This window comes from Lissotriton vulgaris, chromosome 1_1 (assembly GCF_964263255.1).
Source record: "Lissotriton vulgaris chromosome 1_1, aLisVul1.2, whole genome shotgun sequence".
Classification (NCBI taxonomy): domain Eukaryota; kingdom Metazoa; phylum Chordata; class Amphibia; order Caudata; family Salamandridae; genus Lissotriton; species Lissotriton vulgaris.
This window is the reverse complement of record NC_141685.1, coordinates 1,092,444,507-1,092,459,094: the sequence shown is the minus strand read 5'-3', so window position 1 is coordinate 1,092,459,094 and position 14,588 is coordinate 1,092,444,507. Positions and strand designations below refer to the sequence as shown.

Here is a 14,588-nt window from a genome sequence, read left to right as displayed (position 1 = left end):
GCCTTAAAGTTAGGATTTTTCTCAGTTTAGTAGTCCTAAAGTTAGGAGTCATAACTTTACTACAACTAAACTGTGAAAAATCCTAACCCTTAAGACTTTCCGTATTCACAGAAGGCATTTAGGAGTCCTAAAGTTAGGAGTCCTAACTTTGCTACTCATAAACTGAGAAAAATCCTAATTTTAAGACTTTCGGTATTCACAGAAGGCATTTAGGAGTCCTAAAGTTAGGACTCCTAACTTCCGTGAATATCGAAATGAGTAAGTGCCTTCTGTGAATACCAAAATGAGTAAGTGCCTTCTGTGAATACCAAAATTATAGTAAGTTTAGGATTTTGTCTTCAGTTAGTTCTGTGAATCGGGCCCCCTATGTTCAAATTAGCAGTCTACCTCTGAACGCTAAGCAAAACCTAAACATTCAATATTCAGTTTAGGACCCATTGTTAGCTAAACAGTGCAGTAGTACCTTAAAGGATTCCTGAGCCTAACCGCTGCATATTAATTAATAATCAGTCTATTCATGTAAGCTGAAAATCTGAATTTCAAAAAGGGCCTGTTCCTGTTTTTTACGCATGCCTTACTAGCAGTAGCTTCAAAAGTCTTAGATTATTGTAGCCAGAATATCTTTTAAAGAAAGCAAAGATCTGTGTATTTTTCTGCAAAAACAAGTATTCTGAACTCCATAATGCGATACTTTTCTTTTTAGTACTGTTGAACATTATTTCCAGTATTTGAATAAACCTTTCCCTTAGAACAAAAGATTGTTTTCATACCAATTTCACAAACGGGTAACAGAATGTGGGTTGAATTGCCATCCTGTGGCTCTGGTGACATTTGAATATGGTGTAGGTTAAAAACCTACAAAGAGGTGTAAAATGAACATTACATGTAAGAAACTCTACTAAAGGTCAAGTATTATGTGCAGCTTTTCTTTCTGTCATTTGCTCCACCGACCACGAGTTAATCCATCCTAAAGCCCCTCTCCTTATGTTTTTGTTGTCACCAGTCTACTCGGACGTGTCTCGCCTCCTTCAGCAGACTTTGCCACTTTTAAACTACAGCATTCCTGAAAGCCTGGCTCTCATTTCTGAGTTCCCCGTCCTCAACACAGATGATTCCTTGCGGGCCCAGCAGCACTCCCTTCTGCTCATCTTCTGTCTTGCCCACATCCGAGAAGATCGGTGAGTCGAGGTGCACAGCAAATTAATAACTTGGACATGGTTCTTAAAGAGTGACAGATAGGTAGAGTGACGTAGAGAGGTGTGGCTCACTGGTTAGAGGCGGCAGACCCGAGTGCAGAGAACGGCCCGGGACCAGGGTTCGATTCCCGACGCGGCAGGGTCTTGGACCAGGATCAGCGGACTGATAATTCTCGCATCGGTGCCCACTCCGACCGGGGAGCACACTCGGCAACTCTGGGCATTAGCTTGCCTCATCTCTACAACGGCCCCCACAGACGCCAGGGATGCCTGGTTTCACCCTGGAGATACCCAAAAAAGGGACCATCTCACAGGGAAAGCCAGGACGGGTTCCCCAGCAGTCTACAGCGCCGGGACACTCGGGTAGAGTAACTGTGCGCTATACAAGTATCCCACATTTACATTTACATATAGAGGTATGATGTTTGGGTCTAAGTACCCACTACAGAGTAAAAAGCCATTTTACCATGTTGTGATGCCAAGTATATGTTCGATTATTATATGGCATTTTAAGGCAGTGTCTTGTGTGCCACACATCATATATTGTTCAGAGGAATTACTCCACGGTGTCCCCTTTTTAGAAACTGTGACAGAACAGTAAGCATGGGCGAATTTTGCGAATCTCGCGTTCGCGAATTTTGCGGATTTGCGAACTCGCAATCCGCAAAATCTGCGAATTCAAGCGAATTTTTTTTTGTGTTCGCCCGTGTTTCTGCCAGTTCGCGAGGGTTTTTACAATTTCGCAATTTGCGAACTTACCTGTCGGGTCGCAAGTTTTGCGAACTTGTTGTTTCTACGTGTCCAGCCTGTTTGGGACACTCTTCTTCATCACTGCCACTCTCTGTCACCACTGCCACTCTCTGACTACTCATGCCACCCTCTGGCCCACCCATGCCACCCTCTGTTTCATCACCACACCCTCTGGTTGTCCAGTGTACATTATTTTCGGCAAAGCAAAGCACACCTTCCCTGCCTCAAGTGACCTGAATTAATTTGGGGCTGATTAATGTGTCACAGAATATTTTTTTAGCTGGCACCTGCTTCCTTAGTGCGCCCTGATTAGTGATCTTTTGCACTTGCTAAGTGCTTTCATTGTTGCAAAATTAGTTACAACACCTGCCCTGCCCCAACTGACAATAATGAATTAGGGGCTGATTAATGGATTTTAACTTCCAGCCTGGCTCCTGCTTGTCTCCCTTAGCTGTAATTCAGGACCTTTGTGGCATATGTGTAACTATTCTTAGGTTCAGAGCAGGGTCACATAATAGTTGCAACTGACAACTGAACTCTGGAGGGGCCCCTCAGGAAGCACTACAGGAAATGGCTACTAATGATGAGCCTGAACTTTTGAACCTGGTAAGTAGTTTCAGTTTTGCTAAGATCGTATTTCTGCAATTTAGCACTTATTCGCGGGGCGCGAAGTTGTACTGGGAAGCCGCGAACTCACGCGAACAGTGCGAGCAGTGCGAGCAAAATCCGCTGCTCGCGGATTTGCGGATTTTGCGGGAGATTCGCGAATCTCGCGGATTGCGAATTTCCCGAAAATCCGCAAAATCCGCGAGCGAAACGGATTTTCCGCCCATGCTTACAGAACAGCTTCCCAAGCTTCCTAATGGGGTGGATGGATTCTTGGTATTTATCTCCTAGTAGAATGTTCTTGCTTCTATATATAGAGTAATGCTCTTTAGGAAATCTTAATGTTTATAGCATTCATACCATATTGTATAAAGAAATCTAGAGTGCTCCAAGATTCTATGGGTTCCCCCTTAACTACTCAAGTTCTTTCGAATAGCAGTGTTGCCAGACCTCAGCACACACTTTGTTTTAATCCTATCGGACAAACTGGGAGTGAGCTATTTATTTCTGACTACAAATTGATTTTGGTTTTAATCATTTCTGTTCAGGAATCAATGCATACCAAACTAGCTGGCAAGGATGGGGATTGGGGAGGGGAGGAGGGAAAGCACCTGAGGGGCAACCATGCACATAGTCTCACACAATGTTAGCCCACTGCAAAGATACAGCTTCCATATTCCACCTTAACATCCGACCTAAGCCCCTAAAGAATGCCTAAAATCTTTACCTATCGGTACAGGAATGCCTAGGAATTAGAAGAAAAGTATCAACCCTTTATCATATCTGAGCAGCCGTAACACCGTCCTGAAAAGATTTTGACAAGACACTTCTGCTGCCCAAGCAGTGAAAACACATTCTGTTTTCTCTGATGTACAATCTTGAGTTTTGTAGTTTTACATAAGCTGTTACGTCAGCCACAGGGGACTCTAAGCAGGACGCTTTCCTAATCCCTTCCTGCAACTCTTGCTTCTTTTAGGCACATGCTTGCACATGGCAATTGGCCCCCTATCAATAGATGTAACTTTTTCCCTAAAACGTTCTGTGGTTTGTTGGAAACCCCTGAGGACGACAGAAAGAGGGACTCATTACTGGGCAGTTCTCCCATTGTGGGTTCCAGATGATCCTACCCTATCTCCAACTACTTCTCTTCTCCTGGTGTGCTGGGCCACAGTATAAAGATGGCTTTATTCTCTCTCTTATTTTCTCTTTGGCTTCATGGGAGAATGTAATGATGGCCTCTGATATGCTTCTCAATTGACTATTATCCTGGACATTGCATTGTTGATGGAGCAATTAAATGTTGGCTCCACCCTCTCATGTTTAACAGAGCCACATATATGTTTACGTATGGCCTTATGTACTCGTGTGATGTAACATTAATAATGTAATGTATGGCATTTGTGTAGTTACAGAAAGTGCATCCACTGTGTAATCTCAACATTTATATGAGTGTGCATATTAACGTTTTCTTTACAGTAACAAGTAGCAGCTCTCACATATATCTACAGTCATATGGTTTTAATAATATTGTGAAATCCTATATATCTGCATATTAATTTAAATAATATTTTCCATCCAATTGAATAGTGCTTTACATCTATATCGTAACCATATATGTATCAGTAATTTAACAAGGTAGTAATCTTTATTGATTGGTTAAAAAAAACCATTTACAATTTGCGACATGACAAAAAAAATTATAAAAATGAATGTGATAAAAATAATTTAAAACAGTTGTTAGAATTGGGGGTCTCTGGTTGGCGCAAGTTTTCACTTGTGACAAGCAGGGACCCTCTCCTCTAAGTCAGGGCGAAGGATGGCCCCTTAGAATCACCCTTGCTCACCCTCTAGGTGCGTGGCGTGAGTAGCCAAGGCTATTCTTCAGGCGTTATCAGTTAAGCATTTGTAGCATCACACACAGTAAAATGTACCAATCCCCCCACAAATGGACACCAGGCAGGTATTATATCAAAATACGGTCCTTTATGTAAAAATATAGATATGTGCAGATCAGGCTTATCACAAGACCAATAATAACGTTTTGCTTAGGCCACAGATTGTAAATGGGCAAGTATTCTCTTGCTTATAGTTCAAAGAGGGTTCTTTGTCTCTTTAGCTTCTAAAGCAGTTCAAAAATATTTATTCTTAGTCAGTTCTTTTTAGCCTCTTGGGCCAGTACGTGATCTTCCTCTCACCAGGGCTCCTTCTGGACTTTTTAGGTGCCCCAGGCCAGTTCTAGGCCTGCTAGACGCTTCGCAGCGCTTCCGTGCGCTCAGAACGGGTTGAATCGGCTGCCCCTACCAAGTCTCACGCATCTCGCGTGAGAAGCGTACACCGGGACCCTACCAACACTCACGCATCTCGCGTGAGACCGGGTACGCGACGTACAGCTGCAACCTGCAAGCAAATGTAACACAATGGTACGAGCCGTACTCAGCTTGTGCGGCTCATACGGGGAGGGAGCGCAGGTTCTAGGAAGCTACCAGGAGCCCAGATGCACGGAGCGGTGCGAGCCTCGATGGGGGAGGCGGCTCGTACCGCGGGTCAGTCACAGTACCTCCGAGGTCCTTGGTGAAGGCGGGGGAGCCAGGCGTACCTGGGCAATCACCGCACACAGTGCGAGAAGAGGGGAAAGAAGAACGTTGCGGGCCCCTAGCCCGTGGTGCACTGTGCGTGGGTGAGTGGCGTTGTTTTTCCCACGAAGGCAGATGCGGGGCACGCAGCGGCTCTGGCAGAGCGAGGCTGGCACCCGAGGCGTCTGGGCTTCGATGGGTCTGCTCTCTGGGTTTGTCGCAGACGACAGGCGGGAGCGAGGAGGGGGGGGACCAGCGAACTTCCAATGACGGTGATGCGCCGATCTCCCTCAGCGGGGGGAGAGCGGCTCGACGGAGCGGGGCTCTCCCTCGGCGGGGGCGAGGGGGACACAGTAGATCACGGCCTCAAGGAGGGGCTGGGGGGCACCACAAAGGTACCGGTAGCGAGCCTCCAAGGCGGAGTGACTCGGCGACTTCCCTTGGCGGGGGGAGAGCGGCTCGACGGAGCGGGGCTCTTCCTCGGCAGGGATGGGGAAACACGGTTGAGTCACGGCCTCGAGGAGGGGCTGGGGGCACCAAAGGTCAAAGCTCCGGCGGGGCAGAAGTCCTTGTAAACGAGCAGAGAGCAGGTTGAGCCAGATGGTCCTGTGGCTCAGGTCAGGGGGCAAGCTCAGTCAAGCCCTTGGAGAAAGTTTCAGCACAAATCAGCAAAGTCTTTATCTCAAGTCTTTTCCTCTCCTTCCTCAGCAAGGCAAGCAGCAGGCCAGTCCTTCCAGCGTCTTCTTCTCCTTCTAGTCGGGCAGAGGTTTGTTGTGGGAAACAGGATTCTGATTTACAAGGAGCAGGGCTCCTACTTTTATACACCATTTCCTTTGTCCTTCCAGGCCAGGGGGGCCTTTGCATAGCTTCATTCAGTTCCTGAGCACTTGTTGGGTGTACTCTGGTTGCTGCTTTCAGTGTGAGGGGCAGGCACATCAGACGCTCCACAGGAGGTGGAGCCAGCATTGTGTGGACAGGGGCAGCCAGGAGTATCTTGATGACAGTGCTTCGCCCTTCCTGGGCCAGGTGCCGGCTGAGTCATCAGTCGCTCCCCGGGGGGCGGGGCCAGCATTGTGGTGGCAGAGCATAGCCTGATTAAAAGTCCAGGGGCACTCCTACCTCCCACTAAGGTGTAATCCTTGCATTCACCACCTGTCATCCCCCAGCCCTGTCACTCACACATCCCAGACAGCCAGATACACATACTGCAGAGGCGGGCTGAAATGGTTAGGCAAGCAAAGGCTATCTTTCTAAAAGTAGCATTTGCAAACACAGGATATTAAAATAAACTTTACTAAAAGAAGTATTTTATTATTCTGAGTTCAGGCATACTAAACATTATTTTCTACCATGCTCCCTGAGCCTGCTGGGATTATAGAGTGTAATAATTCCAGCAGCCCATCTGGCCTAAAAGGGAGCAGGTAGCCTTACAATAGTGAAAACGAATTTGGCTGTAATTCACTATTAGGACATGCCACACTCATTAGAGCATGTCCTACCTTACACTTACAATGCACCCTGCCCTAGGGCCTACCATAGGGGTGACTAATATGAAGTTAAGGGAAGGTTTAGGGGCTGGCAAGTGTGTGCACTTGCCCAGCCAGCATGACAGTACCAGACTGCACACAGGCTCTGCAATGGCAGACCCTAGACATATTTTAAAAGGCTGCTTCTGTGGGTGGCGCAACCAGCGCTGCAGGCCCACTAGCAGTATTGGCATTTACAAGCCCTGGCACTCCTGGTGCACTTTACTGGGGACTGACAGTAAATCCAATGAACCAATCATGGAAATCAATCACAGTTACACTTTATACAGGGAGAGCATATGCACTTTATCACTGGTCAGCAGTGGTAAAGTGCCCAGAGTCATTAAACCAACAAAAACAGGTCAGAGAGAGTATTGGAGGAAGGCAAAAAGTTTAGGGATGACCCTGCCAAGAGGCCCAGGTCCATTAACAGTTAATTTAAAATAGCTTGGGATTCAGGGGGCCAATAAGATCTAATAATGTTCTGGTGCAGTACTTAAATCTGGATTACTTGTAGACTGATTTGGATATTGTGTCTGTTAACACCACCGTCTGCTATAATGGGGAGACTTTGGGTTGGAGAGTGGCTTCAAGGGATTTTATCGCTTTATGGACAAAGGGTCGAGAGCGGCCATTATTGCCTGGCGGCAAGATCGAACTTCCAACTGGATACATTGGCCTCGCAACAGTGACCGTCTGGCTGTAAGCAGTGCAGGGTATGCACAGACGATATGTTTAATTGATTCTGAATGGTAGCCGCACAATCTGCATTTCGTGCAACTACTCGGCCGCCGCCATTCCGGGAGGTTCTTCAGAAAGGGCCATTCTCCCATCCTCAGGGGTAAAAACTTGCGTTTCCAATAAAGTGCGTATGTGCTTGACAGGTAGAGCGGCAGAACACGCACTTTAAGATTGGCAATTACAGCCCAAGCATGTCTCCTCTTTGAAAGGATCGCCCTGTCCGAGTGGAAGGACCACAATCTAACGGATTTTTTGATGGCAGACTTTAGCACGGGAACAGATGGATTTATGGCCCAGAGATCTTTTGCGCCTAATAACTGTAGGCTGTAGTCCAGGAGTTGCTGATGCTTGTGGCTGGTCTGTTTATGCTGTAATTCCTGCCAGAGTCGGGTCTCCAAGGAACCCTCCTCGGCACGGCGCAGTCTATGGCACAGTTTGATTAATGCACCTGCCTCCACTCCATGCTGATCTTGGAGACCCAATTCTAGTCTCACTTGGGCTGGCGAGGCAGATTTTGGCAACCCAAAGGCTCTTTTGAAGATTTTTGTTATTAACTTGTTTATTAGTGTGCTGGTTGCGCCTTTGGTGATTTTGTGGCCATACGTCAGGGAGTTGATTACTTTGGTTTTCATTACTTTCAGCATGGGTATTAAGCTGGGACCTAGTAGCTGTTTTGCCAGCTTTGCAGCAAGCACCTCTAACGACAGTGCTTTGATTTTTAATGCTTCTTTGTGCTTGATAAAGGAGCCTCTTCTATCCAGATAGATGCCCAGGTATTTGTAGCTGTGGGTTGAATCTAACTTTGTTTTGCTGAAATACCACCTTTCTGTTGACCTTTTTTGCTTCCCAAAAGAGATGGTTTTGGTTTTTGATAAGTTGAGCTCTAGATGGTTTCTTGTCGTATAGGGTAGCAGTTCATCCAGCAATCTCTGGAGACCCACTTTTGTGTGGCTTAAAAGCACCAGATCGTCGGCATAAAGCAAGTTAGTGATGCGAGTCCCGTCGAGTTGAGGAGGGTGGCAGTTTACACTGCCGAGAACTGGAGAGAGATCAGATATAAACAAGTTGAAGAGAAGTGGGGCCAATACGCACCCTTGTTTGACGCCGGTTTCGGTTTGGATCTTCCTGGAGACATGGCAGCCTTCGCCTAGCTTAATATGTATTAGTAATTTGCATTAAAAAGATCTATGGAGATGCTTGCTGCACTAGGTTGACCAAAGGGCTTAAGTACTGGGAATTCTTAATGTTTTAACTTTAATGTTGATGTTTGCTTTGGATGCTATGTTTTTCTCTACTCTGCAGGTGCAGTTGCAGGAGCTCATGGTTAAAAAAAGCCGGGCTGAAGACGGCTGAAATGCCAGAAACCGGTCCTCGGTAGCTTGTTTCCAGTCCAGGGAAGGCATGGCTTGGCAGTTCGGGCTGGACTGTTCCCATGAGGCACAGGGTCAGACTGATTTGCATATGACCATGTCTGAACTGGGGTGGCAGAGTGGGCTAAAGAACGGTGATGGATTAAACCCAGATCAGTTGACTGGGGGTGAGTGCTTGTATTGTCAACGCTCCGTCCATCATTTCCTTTGTTTTTTCCATGGTTAAAGAAAGGCACATTGTGTGAAAGAGATAGTGAGTCTCAAAAGGAGTATCTTTAGGCAAGGATAAGAAGATTTAACAAATGAAGGGAGGACTACTGTTCAAGGACAATAGGAAGACAGAAGGAATCCAAGGATGTTCAACTATGTGGATCAAAAGAAAGAAATCTCAAGTGTAGTTGCCAAGTTTTGTTGTTTTAAGATGAAAATCAATGAGACATGTGACTTATGAATCTCGTAGGTTGATTGTTGTAGGTATACTTGAGCATTTCACTTTAGCTTTGCTCGGATTCCCTTAAGACTGAGAGGAACAGACCTCTTTGTGAGATCTCTGTTGTGTGGCTTTATGCTTTATAATATTCTTTACCTTTAGAGAAGGGTCTACAATGCTGACACCTTTCTCTGCTTCCCTGACTTAATAGGGTTTCCTGATTTCCAGTTTAGAATAGGGTTTAGCAGATAGTTTTAGACAGCCTCATGTATAAGCAAGGGGATGAAAACTTTCAATCTTCTCACCAGACTTATTTTCTCATTCTTTGTATAGCAGCTACAGAATTCCTCATTTGCCTTCTGTTATTGAGGATACATTTTGTACATCGTTTTGGATATCCCTTGGGGATTCTGTATTTTTATGCCATGTTTCTGCGATTGATTTATATCAGCTTAGCTTTGAATGTGTAATAAATCCATACTTAATCCCAACAATCAACTCTGAGCTTTACAGTGTGGCCAAATGAGTTACACTGTAATTAGTTAATGGTAGTTGCTCCTAATTCCTTGTATTTCTCAGGCATTTATAACCTTCCATTGCAGGGAGCCAGGAAGAAGAAGTCCATGTTCTATGCGTTCTCAGATAGTAGCAGAGGACCGTTGGGTCCTGAGATAGGGAGTTAGGAGATTTTGTATGAGAATAGTTAAAATCCCAGTTGCAGTTCCAGAGCCCATGTTTCGATTTGGAGGGTCGGCGGAGTTACAGTGGTTTGTGGCAGAGTAGTAACAGAGGAGTAGTAGTATTAGTAGGGCTGGGTGTCTACGACTTATGCTTAGCTTGTGGTGTTCTAACAGTTGTGTGATGTGTGGCGGAGGTATTTTGAATATTGTGTGAATGTGGTGTTTAATGTGAAGAGTTGTTAACAGGTCCGAAATGGCCGAAGATCTTAGTATCATATTAAAAGTGTTGAAGACACTGTATTGTCATTGTCTTTTAAGGTTTTGTAGGGTCTGTCGTGAGACATTGTTGACAGCCCAATTGAGATAGGGACATATATCTTTGTGTGAGAGCGAGGTATGACCAGTGTGGTGAGCCTTTGTGCAGAGTTAAACCGTACTGATCAGAGTGATTCCCCACAGGTCGAGGTTTCATTCGGATGTGTGTCAGAGTAATTCGGAAAGTGTTCCAAATTATTTCTTGTGTGATTGAATTCTCTCAGTTTCTTTAGTGAAGCATACACTTGTTATTTGTTGCCATTGCATTGTATTTGTTTGTATTCATATTGCTGAAGAGAGTGAGACTGAAGTCACAATGTGCCACGCTGGGATTGGTCAGTTGGTGTAAGGCCACGCTGCTATTGGTTATCTATGCTATGCTGTGCCACACTGTTATTGGTTGTTGATCTAGAATTAGAATTGTGAGTTAATTATTCTGTCCTGCTTTGAAATAAACCATTCTAATTGTGATTATTGAAATATTACTTGAAAATTGAAATGCTTTAAGGTCATATGAGATTTGACTATGGGAGATGTGACGATACCTGTTAGGGAGGGCGAAGAAGCACCATCTGAAGATACCACAGGTTATTGTATGTCGATAAATGTAGGGCCACACTCATGTATTTGGCTTAAACAATGGCACAAGATTACTGAGAAAGAAAGTGATGGCACAAGATCACTGAGAAAGAAGGTGCACTGGTGTTTCCCCGCTATGATACATTTAATGTAAGAATCATGGAAAACTTGAGGATGCTTTTATATGAAATGAAACAGCCTAGACTTGCACTGTTTGAGGTGATCAATGCTTGGAAGCATGCAGCTCCTGCCAAGGAGACAAAGAGATATCAGGGGGAGGGCTAGAAAGGCGACACACACGTATGTTGATGCAAGGTGGGACGCAGAACAGAAGAAGTGGAGAACAGACATGATAGACGGAGCTAAGTTGTATTCAGCATTGACGGATGATGAGTTTAAGAAGGGTAGACAAGAGAAGAAAAAGAGAGAGAGAGAGGAAATGAAACAAAAGAATCAGCTGAGGGAGGTGAAAATGGTGACAGCAACACTAGTTATAGTCTTTTAAATGTGTTGTTGTTGGAGCGCCCGCCTTCATACAATGAGAATCAAACAAGGGGAGGTGGAAGTGCTAATATTAGTGGACACTCTGGAATTGCTACTACACCAGTAATTGTGAGTTCAATTATAATGTGGACCACCCCTGTGAATATGAATCATACCTCAGAGGGAGGTAGCTCAGGGATTTGTACCCCCAGCTCCTCCTCTGTTCTGAATGCTACAGCAGCTTTAAATGTTCAAGATGCTCTCACTGTTCCGGTCACCATTGGCCCAGTAGTACCTATATATAATCCCAGCTCCACTGGGAATGTTACACATAATCTTGCTGTTCACACTGAGCTGACAGCCCCCGAGAAGGCCCCTATAAGTTTGAATGTAAAGTTTATTCCCTTGGCCCCAATGAATGTGAGTTCCCCTTGTGGTGCAAGTGCAGACCCATCAGAGAACGGGTTTGGACTTTTGAGATCATTTTGGTGGTTGCCAGATTTGGGTTTGCTCACTTGGGAGCCCCCTTGAATGTGCATATGACGACCCCCAAAGAAGGACCAGTACCAAAAGCTTCTTGGGGGTCTTATAGACTTCATGCTCAGGAGCTAGATAAATGGCGAAGGTTCTCAATGCCAACTCGAATGAAGGTGGAAGCACAGAAATAAGTCAAAGAACAATCATGTTACCATTAAAAGTGAATTTGATGACAGTAGCTAAATTAAAACTTGAATTAGATCAAATGATAAGTGGGAGTCTTGAATTGGCTCGAATGGACACTTAACAGCAAAATGAGCTTCGGTTTATGAGCAAGGAGGTTACTAGGAGAGCGAGATAAGCTCATGATAAATTATCTGAAATAGCTCAGAAATATGAAGAAGATTTCGAGTGGGCAAAAGCTTTACAGAAGAACCACCAGCTCTTCTTCTGTGATCAGGACCTAGAAAATATTAGACTACCAGAGTTGAAAATGCAAATTTGAGAATTCATTCAGAGCATCCAGGTTTGGGGTGCGCCCCTATTAATCCGAGTACTGGAATTGATGTAGTTACATTGGAAAACAGGTTGGGGAATTCGAAGCGGGAATGTTTTCCATTTTTCTGATTTTTTTTTTTAATAACATTTTTATTTATTGTATTGCAGAAAAGAAAGGAAGAGGAAAGCAAGGAAAATTTACAAGCAGCAGTTCCGCAATATCCCCCTCACAGGGGGTGCTGTAAGAATCTTAAAAGGAGGCAAACGAGGCAATATATTATATCAATAAAGTTCAGTTCTCAGAGTCAGTGCTTGCCGATGAGAAGAAAAGAAAACAGGCTCAAACCTCTTCACGGTCAACCGACCGGTAATCCCAGCCAAGGGATGACAAGCCCACGTAGGAAAGCAGTGCTGCGTAAGGCCCAAAAAAATCTGAGAGCCTCTACAAGCTATGCGGTGCCGCAACAGGTAACAAACTAACAACATTACACACAAAAGAGTAGACCAGGTCTATAGGTGGTGTGTCTCTGAACAAGCGACCGTGAAACAAGTGGTGTAATTGCAGGCAACAAAAGTCACTGAGTTGCTGAGGTTTTGATAAATCCCATCAGCCCACCCAGTGGCGGGGTTTCATCATATGGGAATTGTTAAGTACTCAAAACCTCACCCGGCCATATAGTGCCAGGATGATATCTAATCTTAATGTATATCGTTCCTCAACCTATTAGCGGAAATTAAGTGCAGTGCTCAAGTGAACGTGATGAGTTAAAATCGACTACTAAGACTCAAGAACCTTTCAAATAGAAGTCTAGGTGTCAAAACTTTAAAAACACGCCGAGTAGTTTAAATTTGATACTACCCTTTGGCGCTGAGCAAGATGGTCGACATGTTTCAGCCTGTTGGGGAACTACCCCGGCTTTCTTCAGGACCTTTCATCTAGAATTGCTACTGCTACTGACAGTGATTTGTGATATGAGGAACAGTAAAAAATGTACTTATGGAGAGTCACATATCTACCAGGAACTTTGCACTCCAATGTTCGCTGGAGAAAGAGAGACATGACTTCTTCCTATCGGGAGACAGAAAATAACACAATGGAACAGGACAAAGTTGTCTACATACATCTACATGAATACACATACACCGCTCAGATTAACACACATGCATGAACAATTTTTGTTCCGCATTACAAAAAGCATAATAGCTAAATCACTTAGAGGCATTACCTCATAGTGATACTCACCCAGCCTTGTGTGGGTGATGACCTCACCTCACCCGGCAACCGCTCGGGAGAATGAGGCCCCGCTCTATAGTGTAGAAAAAAGGACATAGTAAGTGCTATGCCCAGCCAAATTGCTCTACACAGAAACCCAACAAACGTGTGATGAGACCCAAGAATCAGACCACAAGGTTATCTGCACGGGGGCTAGCAATGATACAAACAGGGGCTATCTACACGGGGGCTAGCAATGAAACTTTAAAGGCTCCCATTTCCCAAAGATTTGGGTGTGTTGTAAACCACTGTATAGGTGCTGATAAATGCCTCATGGAGGTGGCTTATCAATCCCAGTGTGGGTACTCAATAGATGACACAAGGTATCAGGTGCAAAAAAGCTCTTAGCTAAAAACACACAGTCTTTAAACAAATTGTGAACAATATTTGATAAACATGAATAAAGACCCCTACTTATCTAAATTGTCCCTCCATTTAAAGGAACATATTGAGTTCCCATCGTGAACACATGGTCTCTAGAATATGAGGACAGTTTTGGCTACTCACACCCAGAGTAACCGTCAAGTGAAAGCCAGTAAGCGCAGCAAAGGGCATCACACATCTTACCTATCCGTCGGTGCCCCTGGTGATTTCCGAGCGGAAGTGGAGGTATTTGTCATCCCGCCCGCCTACTATTTATAGACGGACAGTAATGGGTTAATTGGTCACGTGAAACTAAAGTCGTGCCACAGCTCCAGACAGTCAAGTTGTGACTGTGCGAATTTAATGGGACACTCTCTGATCAAAAGACGTATCCTCGGGAAAGGTTTATTAGAAAAACGCCACTGCGCTGAGTCAGGAAATCGAAGGATGAATCCTGACATGTGTATCTGCGCACGCGCTCAGCGATAGCCGCTGTACCCTAGCGCATGCGCAGTAGCAGTGGGGCCATGATATAGTAAACACTGTTGTTGCTTATGCAGCCCCTATTTTTCCGGAGCACCACATTATGCTATAAGTGATAATGAGCGTGCGCCAATGACAGGAAAAAACCTGGCCAATATTGCTGTGTGCATATTAAAAGAGACATGTTTGTTGGTCTCGTTAGTATTAGCGCTGTGCACGCATGCCCCGGTCATAAACACTGTTCC

The 14,588-nt window shown here is 44.9% G+C and overlaps 1 protein-coding gene across 1 annotated transcript in view; it reads left to right on the top strand.

Annotated features, from left to right (window-relative positions):
• Positions 1–14,588, top strand: part of MEI1 (meiotic double-stranded break formation protein 1) — a 3,731,473-nt gene that overhangs the window by 2,197,918 nt on the left and 1,518,967 nt on the right. The window contains exon 18 of the mRNA XM_086963480.1: positions 1,004–1,178. Within this exon, the coding sequence (XP_086819606.1) occupies positions 1,004–1,178 (175 nt within the window). The remainder of the gene's footprint in view (positions 1–1,003; positions 1,179–14,588) is intronic.